This window comes from Athalia rosae, chromosome 3 (genome assembly GCF_917208135.1).
Source record: "Athalia rosae chromosome 3, iyAthRosa1.1, whole genome shotgun sequence".
Lineage (NCBI taxonomy): Eukaryota > Metazoa > Arthropoda > Insecta > Hymenoptera > Athaliidae > Athalia > Athalia rosae.
In genome coordinates, this window is record NC_064028.1 from 17,903,275 (window position 1) to 17,918,396 (window position 15,122).

At 45.7% G+C, this 15,122-nt stretch overlaps 1 protein-coding gene across 3 annotated transcripts in view; it reads right to left on the reverse strand.

Moving 5' to 3' along the window:
• LOC105690697 (telomerase-binding protein EST1A) overlaps positions 1–15,122 on the reverse strand; it is a 109,992-nt gene that overhangs the window by 43,544 nt on the left and 51,326 nt on the right. For all 3 annotated transcript variants that reach the window (XM_020854985.2, XM_020854981.2, XM_048652708.1), the window contains one exon: positions 1,171–1,352. In XM_020854985.2, coding sequence (XP_020710644.2) covers positions 1,171–1,352 — 182 coding nt within the window. The remainder of the gene's footprint in view (positions 1–1,170; positions 1,353–15,122) is intronic.

A 15,122-nucleotide genomic window follows, 5' to 3' on the forward strand; every position in this document is an offset into this window, starting at 1 on the left:
TGCTTCTGAATAAACATCACAAAATCTTCGGTATTACCCCCGAACACCGTGTACAAATGCCCAGCTCTAAAATGCCTCGCGTATAAATGCCCAGATCTAACGTGGTTGCTTACACGTATCGCCCGCCCTTACTAAATATACCGCGTTCTAAATCCATCCTGATGAGCTTTATTCAATATCACATGTACATACGTATTCCTCATACTTCACGACATTCGTGCGTATATTTATGTAATACATGAATAATATTTATTTCGCGAAAGCTCGCGGGGATCTTTTCGTTACCAATGAAATACGCGCGCGTTACAATCTCGTTACATGCGCCACGTTACACCCTCTGCGAGTACGATCGGTCGTAAAATTATACCATAATATACAATTATTGATTCGCTTCCGCAGCCACGTGACTCCGTGTAGACTGGGGGGGTGGGGTGTGCGCGTGTACGCGGTATAATCCGAAGCACGTTTGGCACGGGGATTGAAGTGGATTGGAGTGGATCCGCGGATCGTGGAGTGCGGGGTGAAGTGGAGGTACCTACGTACCTACGTTCCAACTTCGATGCATATATTAATCCTGTCAGTTGCATAATGAGATGGTAACTGCACCCTGCCCGCTGGACGCGAAACCGAAAGACCGCCTTGACACTGACCGCTGACCAATGCATGACCGGTGAGCGGTGACCACCGGCGGCTAGCGTGGGTGCGACAACATGTCGTTTCATAAATCCTGTCGGCGTAAACACGCCCTTCATAGAACCGCCGTACACGCGCCTGCCCAACCGAAGTAAAAGCGGCCCCGTAGAAACGAGAAAGAGAGAGGTGTTCGAACAGCTCGCGATCGCGAACAAACGAATCGCCACACTTTCGCTCGACACCGAATAATTAATTATTGGTCGTCCGTACGCAGCACCGTAACGGATCAGATGCGACGTTCATTTTCCGAATATCTCCTATTTGCACGGAGACGCGACGAACGAAGTGAAATGATCGCGCGTCGAGAGAACTGGAAGCGCCGGGACTACTAATCGATTTTCCTATTTTTTTTTTTTTTTTTTTACTCCCTTTTTTTCACGTACCCGCGCGGTTTATTAAGTGTCGAAGCAAATGACGGCTAGAAATACCCCTGTAATAACGCGTAATTGAGGTACGAAATGTCTCTATATTATTTACCTTGATGGCCGGTAGCAGTACTTGCATGTCCTCGTCAACGATGAGCCTCGGATGTTCGACGCGTTCGAGTTGCGCCCTCAGTAATGAAACTCCTCTCTCTAGTATGAGACTGAACATTTGCAGGGACACGACGAGCGCGCGTTCCTGTACCTCCGATCTGTACCCAGGTTCTAATTGCGGATCTGAAAACAAGAAAGTTAAATGTAAAAATATGCAGCGGGATAATAAAATCCTACTTCCATTACGTACACGGCTTCACCGCGTGTATACAAGTGTACACACGTTCGGTGACATTACACGCCCATACGAGTGTACGTAAGGTGCATAAGGTGTATAATAAGGGGTTTTTATATTCTCCGTGATTTAAAAACCCCCCGCTTTGCAATCTTGGCATGAATTTATTTCCTACGATGAGAGGAGGGGGTAATAAAAATTGTGACGTAACGAAAACCCTGAAAACAAGAAGTGAAATGAGAAGTAAAACGAAGAGAGAGAAATGAAAATCGCTAGATCCGGATGACATCGTCGCGCAGTAGTGTCACGTGTGATACACGCATGAACACAACGCGCGGAATGAAATTTCCGTCTGGTTGTATCATGTAAATAAATATAAACCACGATGAAATCCGAATGAAATCGAATCAAGTCGCTCCCTCTCGAAGAGAGGAATACACGGACGATCGTCGTTGGTTTAGGTCACGTACGAGTTGGTTCGTCCTCGCGAAGTATTACCGAGGTCTGTAATCAAGCCAGCAAACAAAAGTCACGGGACGGAGGATGCGGCCACGCTGATCGGAGAACGGGATACACGTTCGATTCCAGATTCACTCACAGACACCCCGCACGCCATATCCGGACGAGGGGCAACGATCTGCGGCCAATTTTGAAAAGATTTTTATCGACGCCTCGCCGCTACCGGGAACCGGAGACGCGAGAAACGCGACGCCGAGTAGAGTCGCACCTGTCGCAACGCGAACGACGATCTGCGATTATCGCATTGTACGAGACGAAGGGGGTGAGAAAGGTCCTTCTAAAAAATCGCCAATTACGAGCGATTGACAAGAAATTTTCACGTCTTCTTTCTTCCACATCAATTTTCTGATAATCGCGATCGTCGGGGAAATGAGTTTGAAAAATTACCCATCTTGTCTCGAAAATACGCGGGACGATAGGGTAACGTAAAATCGGGATCTCACCGAGTTGAATTACCGCGATCCAACTCAACCCTTTCAACACGTAGGACGTAGGTAAGATATAAGATAGGTATGTATAATAGTCCGGCGGGTTTAATAGACGTGTGGCGGTAAATACATATAGAAAATGTTGCGATACGGAAGCGATCCTCCAGGTATTTCATTATCTCGTATATCTGTCGCGCTTTAGCCGCAGGTATAACTCCGACATCAACACGGCGATCCTATACCAGGAGAGAGAGTTTAACTTTTGAGCTTGTGTTGAGGACGCGGGGATAAGTTGAACCTGATGCTTTAAGTTTATTAGCGTTGGGTAGTGTCAAGGTTAAGCTGGGTTATGCCTGGCTCGAAACGGCGACGTCCGCCGAGGGAGGAAGGGGTGAGTGGGGGGGTGGGGAGGGGAGGGGGGGCGATCACTGACCGTTCCTGGCACTTTATGAGGGCGACATTGCGCGGCTTCTTTCATCCGTGCGGATAGCAGAAGATACCGGAAGATGCTCAAAGATACCAACGGAATCGCTGGGGGGAACCTTACGCGAATACTGCACATACCCCTACGTCGGATAATGCGTCTTTTCTTCCTCTCCCCGCCGTGACCCTTCCATCCTCTTCGCTCACCTCATCCGGTTTTCTTAACGCCGATCCGACCGAGCGCTAAGACCCCGGCGATATATCGATGTTGCTTTATTAGCGGTAAGCTAAACCGCTAATTATTATCGCTTCTTTATCCTCGAAGCGATCCACGCGCGAGCTAAACGACGCCAGAGACAACACAGATGTCCCCGTCGCGTCCGCGGTAAAGCGAATCCGAGTCACCTCGCCGATCATCGGTAACTCCGAATCACGGAACGAATTCAAGTCGCTTGTCAAAAATTTGACGAACTTGGAAAAAAAATTTGACATTCTGCAAAAAAAAGATTCCAACCAGAAACTCGACGAAAATCAGAATTTCTCGCAACGTAAGCGTCTCATGAGTCGGCATATCTGGTTCGAAAAAAAAAAAAAAAAAAAGCTTCGAAAGCGCTTCGCAATTACGATTACCCACGACTAATTGTTTGACGTAATCTTGTTTGGGGTTTCTCGAACGGTTCGTAACGATAACGTTATTGAAACGGATCGGTGTGGAGGGGTGTGTGCGTGTACGCCGGTGGTTGAGAAACACTGAGGCATCTCTCCCCGGTTTCACTAGAACAATAGCAATTGTACTTGCAGATGCTTCGGCAGCAACAACGGTGCGGAGGGTTGTCGATCATTCCGAAACCCATTAGTCATTCCATAGGCCGTCCTTTCGCGTCAAACGTGAAGAGAAAAGAAGAGGAATGAGAAGAGAAGAGAAGAGAAGAGAATCATTTCATTTTGATAAAAGGGTTGCGCACCGTAGAGACAAACGCGCGAGCGCCGCCCGTGTAGGGTTTTCAAGAGAATGCCCTTCACGCCGTTCACCCTCGTCTGGGATTCGAAATTGGGAGGACTGGATGATAATTTCTAAACACCTGCTCCGCAGCCGACTTGACTTTGATATTCCTTTGAACCGAAACGCGTAGGTATATCGAGCGTAGTTTGACGTAACATCGCATCGAAGAAAAGAAAAAATAGAAATTATATTATTAAAAAAAAAAAAAAAAACTACTACGTAGGTACAACCACACCTCGAGCGATTTATTCCACACTACGTAGAAGAGGATGATTCTGAATCTCAACGTACGTCGTTCTGATTTATTGTCCAGCGTGGTATAATAATTAGCATTTAACATCCGCAGTTGGGAGGACGCGGAGTTATTCGTCAGCGAGATTTACGCCTTGCCTCAAAACTCATCAAGTACACATTCAATGTGAAAACACGTACTCGATTATCATTTTCGCAAACAAAACTCAACTTGCTTTTCGCGCCTTTAAAAATTCACCAATTTTTATTTTCTTGATTTTTTTTTTCTTCTTCAGTCGAGCATCGCCTGCCTGTATATTGAATAATCGATACCTTTCACATGGGTTACCTGCGTTCGATTTCCATATTACCGCTAACGAATTTTCCAATCATCGACATTACATAAGCGGTATTAGAAGTAGACGCGGGAAGCAAATAAAAAAAAAAAAGAAAAGCTTATCTCATTACCACAGACTAGGGGAGTTTCGGTCCGGTAAAATCGATCCCGACCCCGACCCCTCCTCGCGGCACCCCGTTCGGTAAAAGCTCGCTCGTTTCTGTATAGGTAACAGAGACGAAATATCTCACACACTCGCTATCGCAAGGGTTATAACCAGATGGGGGGAGCAGAAATGCAGCAACGAAATGAAATTAGCCGTTAGCTGGAGAGCTTTCGCCGAGCAAGTTGCAATTGAAGAGCCGAGTAAACTGAAGAGCGTAGCCGAACGTTGGCGAGAATCGGAGGGGTAAAAATAGAAGAAGGAAAAATAGAGGATCGGCTTATTCCATCGCGTTTCTCACCGCCACCATCGGGGTCTCATTCTTCTCTAGCGTTACTCCGTCGAGCGGATCCGCTCAGCTAGTTCTCGTCTATTTAAGCTCTCTGCACGGAAAGCTCCGTCGGTATAATACGTACGTACGAAGCTCTCGTCCAAAGTACGTACCTCGAGAACTTTGCATAGAGAAAAGCTTAACGAAGTTTGAATCGGGTATGGCCATCCCCATTTTCCGCGTCAAGCTCAAAGCAATTACCCGCGTAGTAAAGAAAGGAAGTGAATTAAATCCAGTTTCTCACGGCTAAATGTAATTTTTTTACACCGAGAGGTTGGGTAGGTATAGGTACGTACAGTACGTCTTTTGATATAAAATTGCAATCCACATTCCTCCGCATTAGCATATTTAAACTGCGAAATGTCACGCGATGGAGTGCGAAAAAAGCTCGTAGCGAATATTACCGTGGCGATAAAAAAAAAAGGGGAGAAGAGAAAAAAACAAAAAAAGGGAGAAAAATCGAACGGGCGAGAAATTGAGAATATCGTAGAATGTGTACGGGACGAAGGGAATACACGCTCGGAGACAAGACTAATCTCGATTATCACCGGCGTCCGTTTTAACGCCGCGAGGCGAAAGGAACTTGATAAGTTATCAACACGCCCCCTGTCAATAACAACGTGACGGACCTTATATGCTCACGTGCTTATTACCGCGGTCCACTGATCAATGTTCTTTATTCCCTCGGTTTCTCGACTGTCACTTTCTTCTATTCATCCTCATCAGATTCGTTCTGTAGTTAACAACCTCTTCTCGCGATGCCGCGCGCCTCTCGATCGATCGATCGAAACAACAACCTCGAATAACTAGTTCAAAAACTGAACTACCCGGATGATTACGTAATACAGATAGTAGTTATCTGCTCTATTTTTCGACTACCCGGTGATCGGTGTTTTTTTCATTTCTTTTTTTTTTCTTTGTTACAGACACCGAAAGATTTGCTCTCAACTCTGGAGCGAGTTAATTAGTGAATGTCGAAAAATTAGATCGAGATGATCACTTGAATATACATCGTACGATTCTAGTTACGTAATTATTGTTCGTTCGACAAACGACGTTAGCGGCGTCGTGATTCCGTCGCACTCGAACTCGAACGAGGGTATAATATATCCTGGCCAGGTTGGGAAGATGGGGAAAAAAGTGGAAAAAACTTTACGATCGAATCACCACGGGAGATGAGCATCGGCTAGTTTACGGCGCATCTGTCTACCTATACATATGTGTGTAATATAAGAATGGGGAGGCGCAAGGAGCGGCAAATTGGAGTCGATAATTAGTCTAACTACTAACTAGATTTCCATCTTCGAAGAGCGCGGGGCGCGGACGAAGCTCAATAAATTTGGTTTCGAAAGCTTCCGTATTACGCGTAGTTAGTTACGTACTTATATCTGTATAATGAGCGCAGGGCACGAGCAAACGAGGATGTATTACGGGGTATGAAGCTGGCTGGTTTAATTTCAATCCAATAATTGAGCGCTAACTTGATTGAAGTCATTTTCTCCAACTATATGTTAAATGTATACATATATATGCGGTATTGGCGATTAGCTTCGTTACGCAAAAAATGCAAAGACGAAGTTTTTCGAGCGAAACAGAAATGATAATAACAACAACGACACCAATGATAAATCGATCGCGTGATAATTATATTACAGCATCCGCGTACGTCGTGAGATCACTCTTATTTTTTTCAGACAATACTTGACACCTCGTGTTACACGCAGGACCATCGGTAATGCATTCGAATTGATATTCGTTAAGTATAAGTAAACAACATTCGTGTTTACCATCCTATGTTGACATGAAAATCATCGTGAAAACTTGGTACACATCGTCAGTGGTAATTTACAAGTCATCTGTTTACACGAAATATTAAATAAATAATAAATAAATAAATCAACGAACAAACGAATGAACTTGCTGGACTTTACACCGTTTTCAATTCCTGTGGGGAATCTGTCCGAAAATTTTAGATCGCGATTCACTCTCACTTCTCGGTTCGATGGGGTGATCGCACCTAACCACCCGACTCGTTGTCGGCTTTCAATCAAGCCGCCAAAAGAGAGAATCATTGACGCTTTGGTTTCGGCTTATAAAAATCGTTCGGCTCTAGGACCGGGCGTGTGATTCGGTTACGAGTATTTCGTTCTATCGCGCAACAACAGCTCGAGGCTTCGAATTCGTCTTCACCTAAACCTTCGGCGTCGTATCGGATGATATTTTCGTAATAATTTTCGTGTAGTACGTGAAAAAATTTTCCTAGCCGATCCGCAGCGTCGGGCGGAACGACGAGTTACCGCCAAGGTAAGCTGAGGTGGCGGCGGAGGTTTCGATGGATAATAAGATTATACTGTTATATAATAAGACAAAACTGAACGTATACAGTTATCAAAATTACGATTGTGAAACCGGGAAGGCGATGATGCGTGCGGCAATCGAAAAAACGCACGAGGTTAATCACCGAATATTATTGTACGTGCGTACCGCGGTATCGGTCAGCACCGAAAACCCGACGTGTACTTTCACCATCGTAATTGTCCCCGGTCCAAGTTCAAAATCGTCCGTCAGAAGCGCACCGCCACCGCGTGAATTCACTCTCGACGAAGTAGGAAATTACCGGGCACCGATCACTTTTTCCAAGGTTGTCCTCGCATCAACCTTGCCACTTCAAATTTTCGTTCTCCTCGCCCCGCGGTCGTGCATGATCTGGATGAAAAAATTGAAATACGAGGGAAACGAGGTTGAACCGGGGGCAGTTTTCGTATCGCTGGGGAGCGACGTGGTGGATTTCTTCGCGAGAGGGTATATCGTCGGTATCGATTTCGACCGGCGGCTGAACCGGCTGGAACGTGCAATTCATTCAACGAGTCGTAGCTGTATACCAGTCAACAATGACCCCTCTCGTAGTTTCTGGGCTTACAATCAGTGCTTGTAAGACGCTCGACTTACCGTACCTTATATTTGCATAATCGCATCAAGATAGGCGTATGGTGGCTAATTCCGTTTTGCATCTCTCCGTACTCGCGTATACCTCTGGATGCGGTAACCTAGCCGCGCGCTCATTCCGCTCTACGATCCCCGTTCTTTACCCTCTGTACGGTTCAGTTCTTCCGTTTTCCGTCCCGCAGAGCATCGGTGGCCGCGTTCGATTCCATTTCGAACGCCGTCCGTACCCCCCTCGATACCACGTACACGACGTGTAATTCTACACGCTCGACTCTGTGCACTGTTGTAAATTTTTCCCCATCATCCGCAACCGAACGCGTACGCGTTTCGTACGCGTTCACCCGTGAAATCCCCGGAAGCCGATGAACCAACCGCGATTTCCATATCGTACCAACGTACGTACGTACGTACGGTTCCAAAATAGTGTTACCGCAGCCTCGTTACGTCCGCATGAATTGTCGTCGACCGCGGCGTGAACTCTCCAGTCCTGGTTTATGTCGCGAGTGGGTTTACCACGTGTTCGCGCTAATCGGGCTTATTTCTTTTCGCGTGTTTTCTCGCCGATCGCAAAGTGATCGGAGCTTTATCTAATCTGGGTAAGATACGGTGATTAGCGCGGAATTGAGTAGGCTTGTAGAGTTCCCGGACCTTTTCCTTCTGCGTCACGTTCTCGGAGCAAAGGGGGGTAGTAAAAAAAGAAGAAAAAAAAAAAAACACACGCCTGGGCTTATTCCGATTCAAAAGTAACCTGCACGACGATTCGCTCTCGGTTCCCGGGGCTCGGCGCGACGCCTCCGCGCGTTTCATACGCTCTTATCTCCGATTGCTGTAGCCCCAAGTTGCGAATGAGACCAAAAGGAAGTGAAAGAAAGAAAGAAAGAAAAGAAAAAAAAAGGCGGCGGCGTAGTTCTGGGCTCCCTAATGAACCTTCCCTCCCCTTCGTTCGAAGGACCGGATTCGGTTTCCTCGCAATTTGCCTATCACCGGGTCGTCAGGTACCCCCACGACGCCCTGCCGCCTCTGCCGCCGTATCTCCTCTATTCATCTGGTGGCAGCGGCAGGGCACCGCGCCGCGCAAATGAGTCACGAACTGTACGGACTGCGAGAGAATATCGCCGTAACCGAGGAGTCCGGAGTCAGGAGTACGGAGTCCGGAGTCGGAGTCGGAGTCGAGAGTCGGGCTCAACGTACGGCCTTGGCAAGGCCTCGCGAGGTCGCCGACGCGGTCCTACACTCCGCGAGACCTGGCTCCGACACGCTCGGTGCCGAAGGAGTCAACCACCACCACCTCGTATCCACCGGTGTTCGGTGTTCGCCACTCCGGACGCGAATCGTTGCTATATACGATTTCTTTATCCGGCGTGCGGTGAAACTTTTCACCAGCGTCTGATGGGTCGAAAAGTCAGTCGGACGCGCGTAGAAGATATGTTCGCGTAGGGGTACGCAGGGTACCAAGAGGCGAGGAGATGCTTCGACGAATTCAACGGCGAACAATCCCATTTCAAGTTTAATTATACCCGGGTGTAAGTTTATTGCCGGCAAGAAGCGTACGAGGATTTTTCAGAACAGCGTCACGCCACGGTGCACCTTCTTCTTTCCAAACAGCTTCCAGGGAACACGCTATGCGGCGTCCACTTCTCCGCCTGATTCAAATAAGTCGAGTACAGAGCGATAGGAGTGAGTTTCGTGTAGAACAAAAATTGTGTGTATATAGAGGTATGCGCACAATTTATATATATATATATATATATATATATATATATATATATATATAAATATATGAATCGTATACGATGCGATTGGAGCAAAAAAGGCAAACACCCTTGAGAATATGAAATCTAGTTGTCCGTCGATCTTTTTCATTTGCCTTTTTTTTTTTTTTTTTTTTTGTTGTTTTCTCCCCCGTTACTCTTTACTTCGTTCTGATTTTTTTCCATTCATTTTATTCTATCTGCGTGCTCCGACCAGAAGATTAACTCGGAGACGATACGTCAACCGTGAACCGAGAGCAAGTAATCTTCACGGTGATAAAACGAAACTTTTTACATGATTATCCGCAAACAGGGGTTCTCCGTCTTCGACGTTCGATCTACGAGCTTCCCCTTCATTACTTTCAACCAAAATCACATGTGAAAACAAAAAAAAAAAAAAAACAGAGTTGCAACAAATCTACCCGAATTCCACATTTTTGCTACTATGGTCGAGATTTTCCAAGTTCGAAGGGGATCCGATTTTTTCGCACGATGATTTCTCATTATTTTTTTAATGCGTGTTGAAAATTCCTGAAGCTTCTCACGGCCGAATTCTACTCGAAATTTGTTTTTTTTCTGCAACGAGGTTACTAAAATCGAAATGATCGTCGTTAAAAAAATTCTGAAATCCGAGCGTTTTTGCGAACCCGCGGTCTGAACCCGTGCGAGCGGGTGCAGTGATATACAAATTGCGTATACATGTCCATGTTCATCTGTAACTTCAGCAGCGTATTACCGGTAGGGTTTTGTAACGGCAGCGAAGCGATGCGCAGCGAAGGTGGAACAACTTTATGAGAAAGTTGACTGTTGAAACGCGTGAAATATCGCCGACTGATTACGGGGTGCAGCCCGAGCAGACGTGCAACCGAGACCTCCGCAGGTACCTACACACGACCGGGGCGTGCAGATGGAACAATTTTCGATAATTTTTCACCCGTCGTTTGCTCGGCTGTCGCACGAGTTTACGGCCGTTATTACGATGCGCGAGGTGAGAAAAAACTGAAACTCGGACGGGATTGAGGAAGCGTTTTTGACGAGGGATTATTCCGGATTTTGATTTTACGAAAAGACGACACCTCCCGGTGTCGTGTTAATAACCCTCGAAACGAACGGAGCTGCACTATCCGGTGGGCCGGGATATATATTATTTATCGACGGTTATTAAAATACCCATTAAACAAAATCGATACACCGCGTACACGTGCAGGATACCAACCTGTATTCGGATATATGTATATGCACGTTATGCGCGCGATGCGATAGGCGGTGCACTAAACTTGTAACGACGCTACGGGGATTCGAAACTGAGTCAATTTTACAGCTTGCGGTAAAATCATTAAAGTGTGGTATTAGCCAGATATTACGAGGCAATTAGATTACATCACGCATATATTATTATAAACACGAACGTTCTCGTACGTTTGCCGTTGCTGTATCGGATGTTGATGCGCTTCACCGTCGAGCGGTAAAAACGTTAATAAAATTCAGGCATTTCGACCCACGGATATATAGTATATACCTATTGAGAAATAAGTGAAAAATCCGATGACATTAGCCAGCCGATTCACCGGAAGCGACAGTGGGATCGGTGAAAGTACAAAATGGAATAAGAATCAGATAATCGCAAAGCTCTCGAACAAAGTGCAAAAAAATTAACCAGTCGAAGATTAATTGCTTTTGAATTCTGTTCATTTATATATAATGTATAGAAACCCCGTTAAGGACTCGTTGGGCGTCGGCAGTGCGGTAGCGTACTCGATCGGGTCGTTCGTTATTTTATCTATGGGGTACATATGACTTCTTCGGTAACGTTCGATCGAGATGACGGCTGAGGAGATCTTCGTCGTTGAGAGTTGAGGCGGCGGCAGCAGCTGCGGCGGCGACGGCGACGGCGACGGCGAGAGCAGCTTCTTCTAGGAAATAATCGGAACCATCAGTGTGGGTTGACAGTAAAGCGAAGTTGCTGCTTCAGCTACGCAGCTGATCTCTTTCAACACCTGAACGTTGTTCCAAGTTTTTTCATCGAATAGCTCCAGTTCGTCGATGAAGGCGAGGCGAGGAGTTTGTTCCTCCGAGCAGGCAGGCCTCTCTTCAACAACATCAGCGGCTCATTGCGTTCGTCCGTCCGTACGTTCGTTCGTTCGTTCGTTCTCTCCGATACAAAACTGGTCTGACTCGTATTAATTAACTATCCAGTATATATAACGAAGTAACGAACGACATTGCGCCACGCAATAAAACAGCAATAAAAGTAAACTCTATTTTGCCCCGAAAAATCTTTTTTTTCATACAATTGCTTTTTTTTTTTCTCCATTCATACCATCGGATCAGCGGATGTTGTTCCCACCTCCTTTCAACCGCGGGTCAACTTCGACTTCCAATGAGGTAATTCGATTCGATTAACAGTTATCAGAATATAAGATTCTTTCACGCAATTAATTTTACAAATCGTGATTCCGTCTCACTGTGCAGTGAATAGAATATCATAGGTATGGATTCTTTGCCCCGAATTCATTAATTTATCATTTCCGAAACGCGTCGATGGTAAAAAAAAGAAAAAAAGAAAGGGAAAAAAGGGTGAACTCTGGGGCGGAAGCGGCCCGGGATTTTTATCACCCTGGACCTGAATTTTATCACCGTGAAAGCTCCGACTGTTCGATAAAAGATGGCGGTCGAAGGAATACTTTGATTCGGGAAACTGGGAAAGTAGCGGAAGGTAGGGGACCCAAAGACAATAAAGAAAATACGGCGAGTCAGGACGGGGTCCCGGCACCCCGTCCTCGAGGGTGTAATTCAATTATTTCTGATTTCTGCACGGTCGAGTATTTTCCCCATGGAGGTGATTGAAAACGTGACGCGAAGGGCTTCGCTACAAAAGCTCGAGGTTACTATTGCGTATCGAATTCCCGGCAATCAACGAAGTAACAGGGTCGTAATTACGATCAATTAAACTTCCGAAACTAAACTCTGTCGTGAGAAGATCCGATGAATTGTCATTTTCGCGTACGAAAAATTGAAAATAGTCCAACCGAACGGCGAAACAAAGAAGACTCGGAGTCAAGTCGGGTGAGGTTGGGTCAAGTATAAAAGCGCATGATTACTCGTGAGATAAATTTGCCTCGTAAATAATCCTTATGTAAATAGGCGGGCTGTATCCGCGGGATTGCCAGCCGTCAGAGTTACGCAGGAGCTCGGGCTAGCAGCTACCCCATGAGAAGTAAATTGACGGTCTGTTGCCGATCCAACATACGTACGTACGTAGCTACGTAGCTACGTAGATATCCGTACGTAGGTTACAGTGGGTTGATATTACGAGGAGCAAAATCACTCATGCATATTTATAGGATACCTCGCCGCGCCGGGGCGTCGTCGGAGGTAGCTATATATCCGCGAAATCTCTTTACTTCTCTCCGGCGCAAACGTCTACCGAAAGACGCGAAAGGAAAAAAAAATAATAAAAAAAAAAAACGCAGACGTAATCCATCGGACGCATAACCCACTAAACGGGGCGAGGAGCACCGGTCTGAAAAACGTGAATTGTAGATGTGACAAATCGTTGAAATCGCGGTCATATCCGAAAGATTGTCTGGTGCCCCCGAAAATCTTCGATGCAAAAAAAAAATGACAGCGACAATCGTTGCACGGGTCAGTCGAGTACAAATCACATGGAATCCTCGCGTCGAGATATTGGTAATTATCCGCTGGTTCGCAGGAAGTCGTATCTCAACGGTCGTAAAGGCACCGGGGCGTTATTTGCCTCCGAGTTATAAAAGCTCGTGCAAAGCACAAAGCTTAATGCATCAACGTTTATGCATCTGCAGAGGTGTCAACTCCGATGACCATGAAATATACGCCGCGACGTGCGGAAAATTTTACGCAACTGTAATATCGCAGGTGAGAAGGTAATTCGCGATTCATGGGGTGGCCCAAAAATAGCCCAATTTTTATAACGCAAAAAGAAAAAGGAGTAATCGTTTTCGAGTAACGATCAGAAAAAAAAAGGTGTTACACCCGAGAACGCACACGCGAGTTAGCCATAGAAAATTATGAGATGCAGTTCGGAGATTGATTATCGGAAGAAATTGACGTCTGGTGAGTCGAGAGATGAAGAAAAAGAAAAAGTAGAGAGTAAAAAGTAAAAAAAAAAAAAACTATGAAAAGGTGAGAAAAACGGTTAGGAGAAGTCAGTCGTTTATAGTTTAGTAAGGATAAACTGTTCGAAGCTCGCGTGGAGTTATTCTTAGTCAGCTGTGATGAGTTACGGCTTGTTTTGAAATGGTCGAGCGGTTATTTTGCATGGACTGAAAGACGAGTGAAGAGGAACAGAAGAACAAAGCGTGTTATACCGGAATAAAAGAACGTCGGAGTCGAGAGGCGAGTCTGAAGGTGCGGAGAGAAAGAGGGTGAACGTTAAGAGGTAGGTATAGAGAAATAGCTAAAGAGTTAAATAGTTGAAGAAGGAACAAAACGAGAAAAATAAGAAGATTAAATAGCGTGAGCTTGACTGCGAGAACGCAAACGGCCGCACTTCCGTTGTTCCTGGGAGGCGCAAAACTTACCCACTGCACAGAGAACGCGATTCCACCGGGAGTCAGGCGGAGGGTAATACACACGTATGTGTACACGCTTATACGCCATTTTGCCACGTGAGCAAATAACTGCTAAAGTCGAGCCTCGGCTGTCTGGAGTCTTCGAGCGAAAAAGGGTTATTTTGAACGTACGCCTTAATCGTTTCCTACATACCGTACACACCTGCGTACACGTATAACGCTGTACACGTCACAAATTCTGTATCGACCAGACGCAACGAACAGAAGAATTATTCACCTCAAGTTGAATAACCTCGGCTCAAAAGTACCCGAACGACAATTAATTATAATTCGTTGTTGTTATTTTTTTTTTTTTTTTTTTTTTTTTTTTTTTTTTTAACGATTCGAATCGGACAATGAATTATTCGGAATAAATTTTCTCAAACTTCCCGCAGACTGCGGCGCGATCGGATCAATTTTACTTTACACGTTGCCAATCCGAGGCTTGATTATTCGCATTGACATTTGTCAGCCGGCGATAAGGACCAGCGTTCGAATAAGATGGCCGTAGAAAAGTGGTAGGTGCGAAGGGGCGAGCGTACAGCCAGGCCAAGGTTACCGATCATCACTCGCGATCGAGTCGGTTGTCGGGATGGCGGCAGCGGGGATGGATCGTGAGGAGAGCGGAGTGACGTTATCTCGATAGTAATATGGACACGTGTGTACGTACACGGGTGACAATGCGACGATAACACGAAGTAGCTTGTAAGTTGCGGGTATGACACGTATATGATCATAGATAAAGCTTTCACCGAGAGTACCACGGGAGGAGGATCGCCGGACAAGTTAATATCTCTTGGTATAACTTAGAGGCCGCTAGAACGTCATCTACACCCACGCGGTTCAGCCACTCCATTTGCATAACTTACACCATACAACTACGTAGCAATGATCCTACCGATCTCCGTTTCGATATCGTAAAAACTAAACTAAATAAAATTGAATAAATAAATGTAGGAGAAGAAAAAATAAATAAAATTGCATCGAAATGGAACTG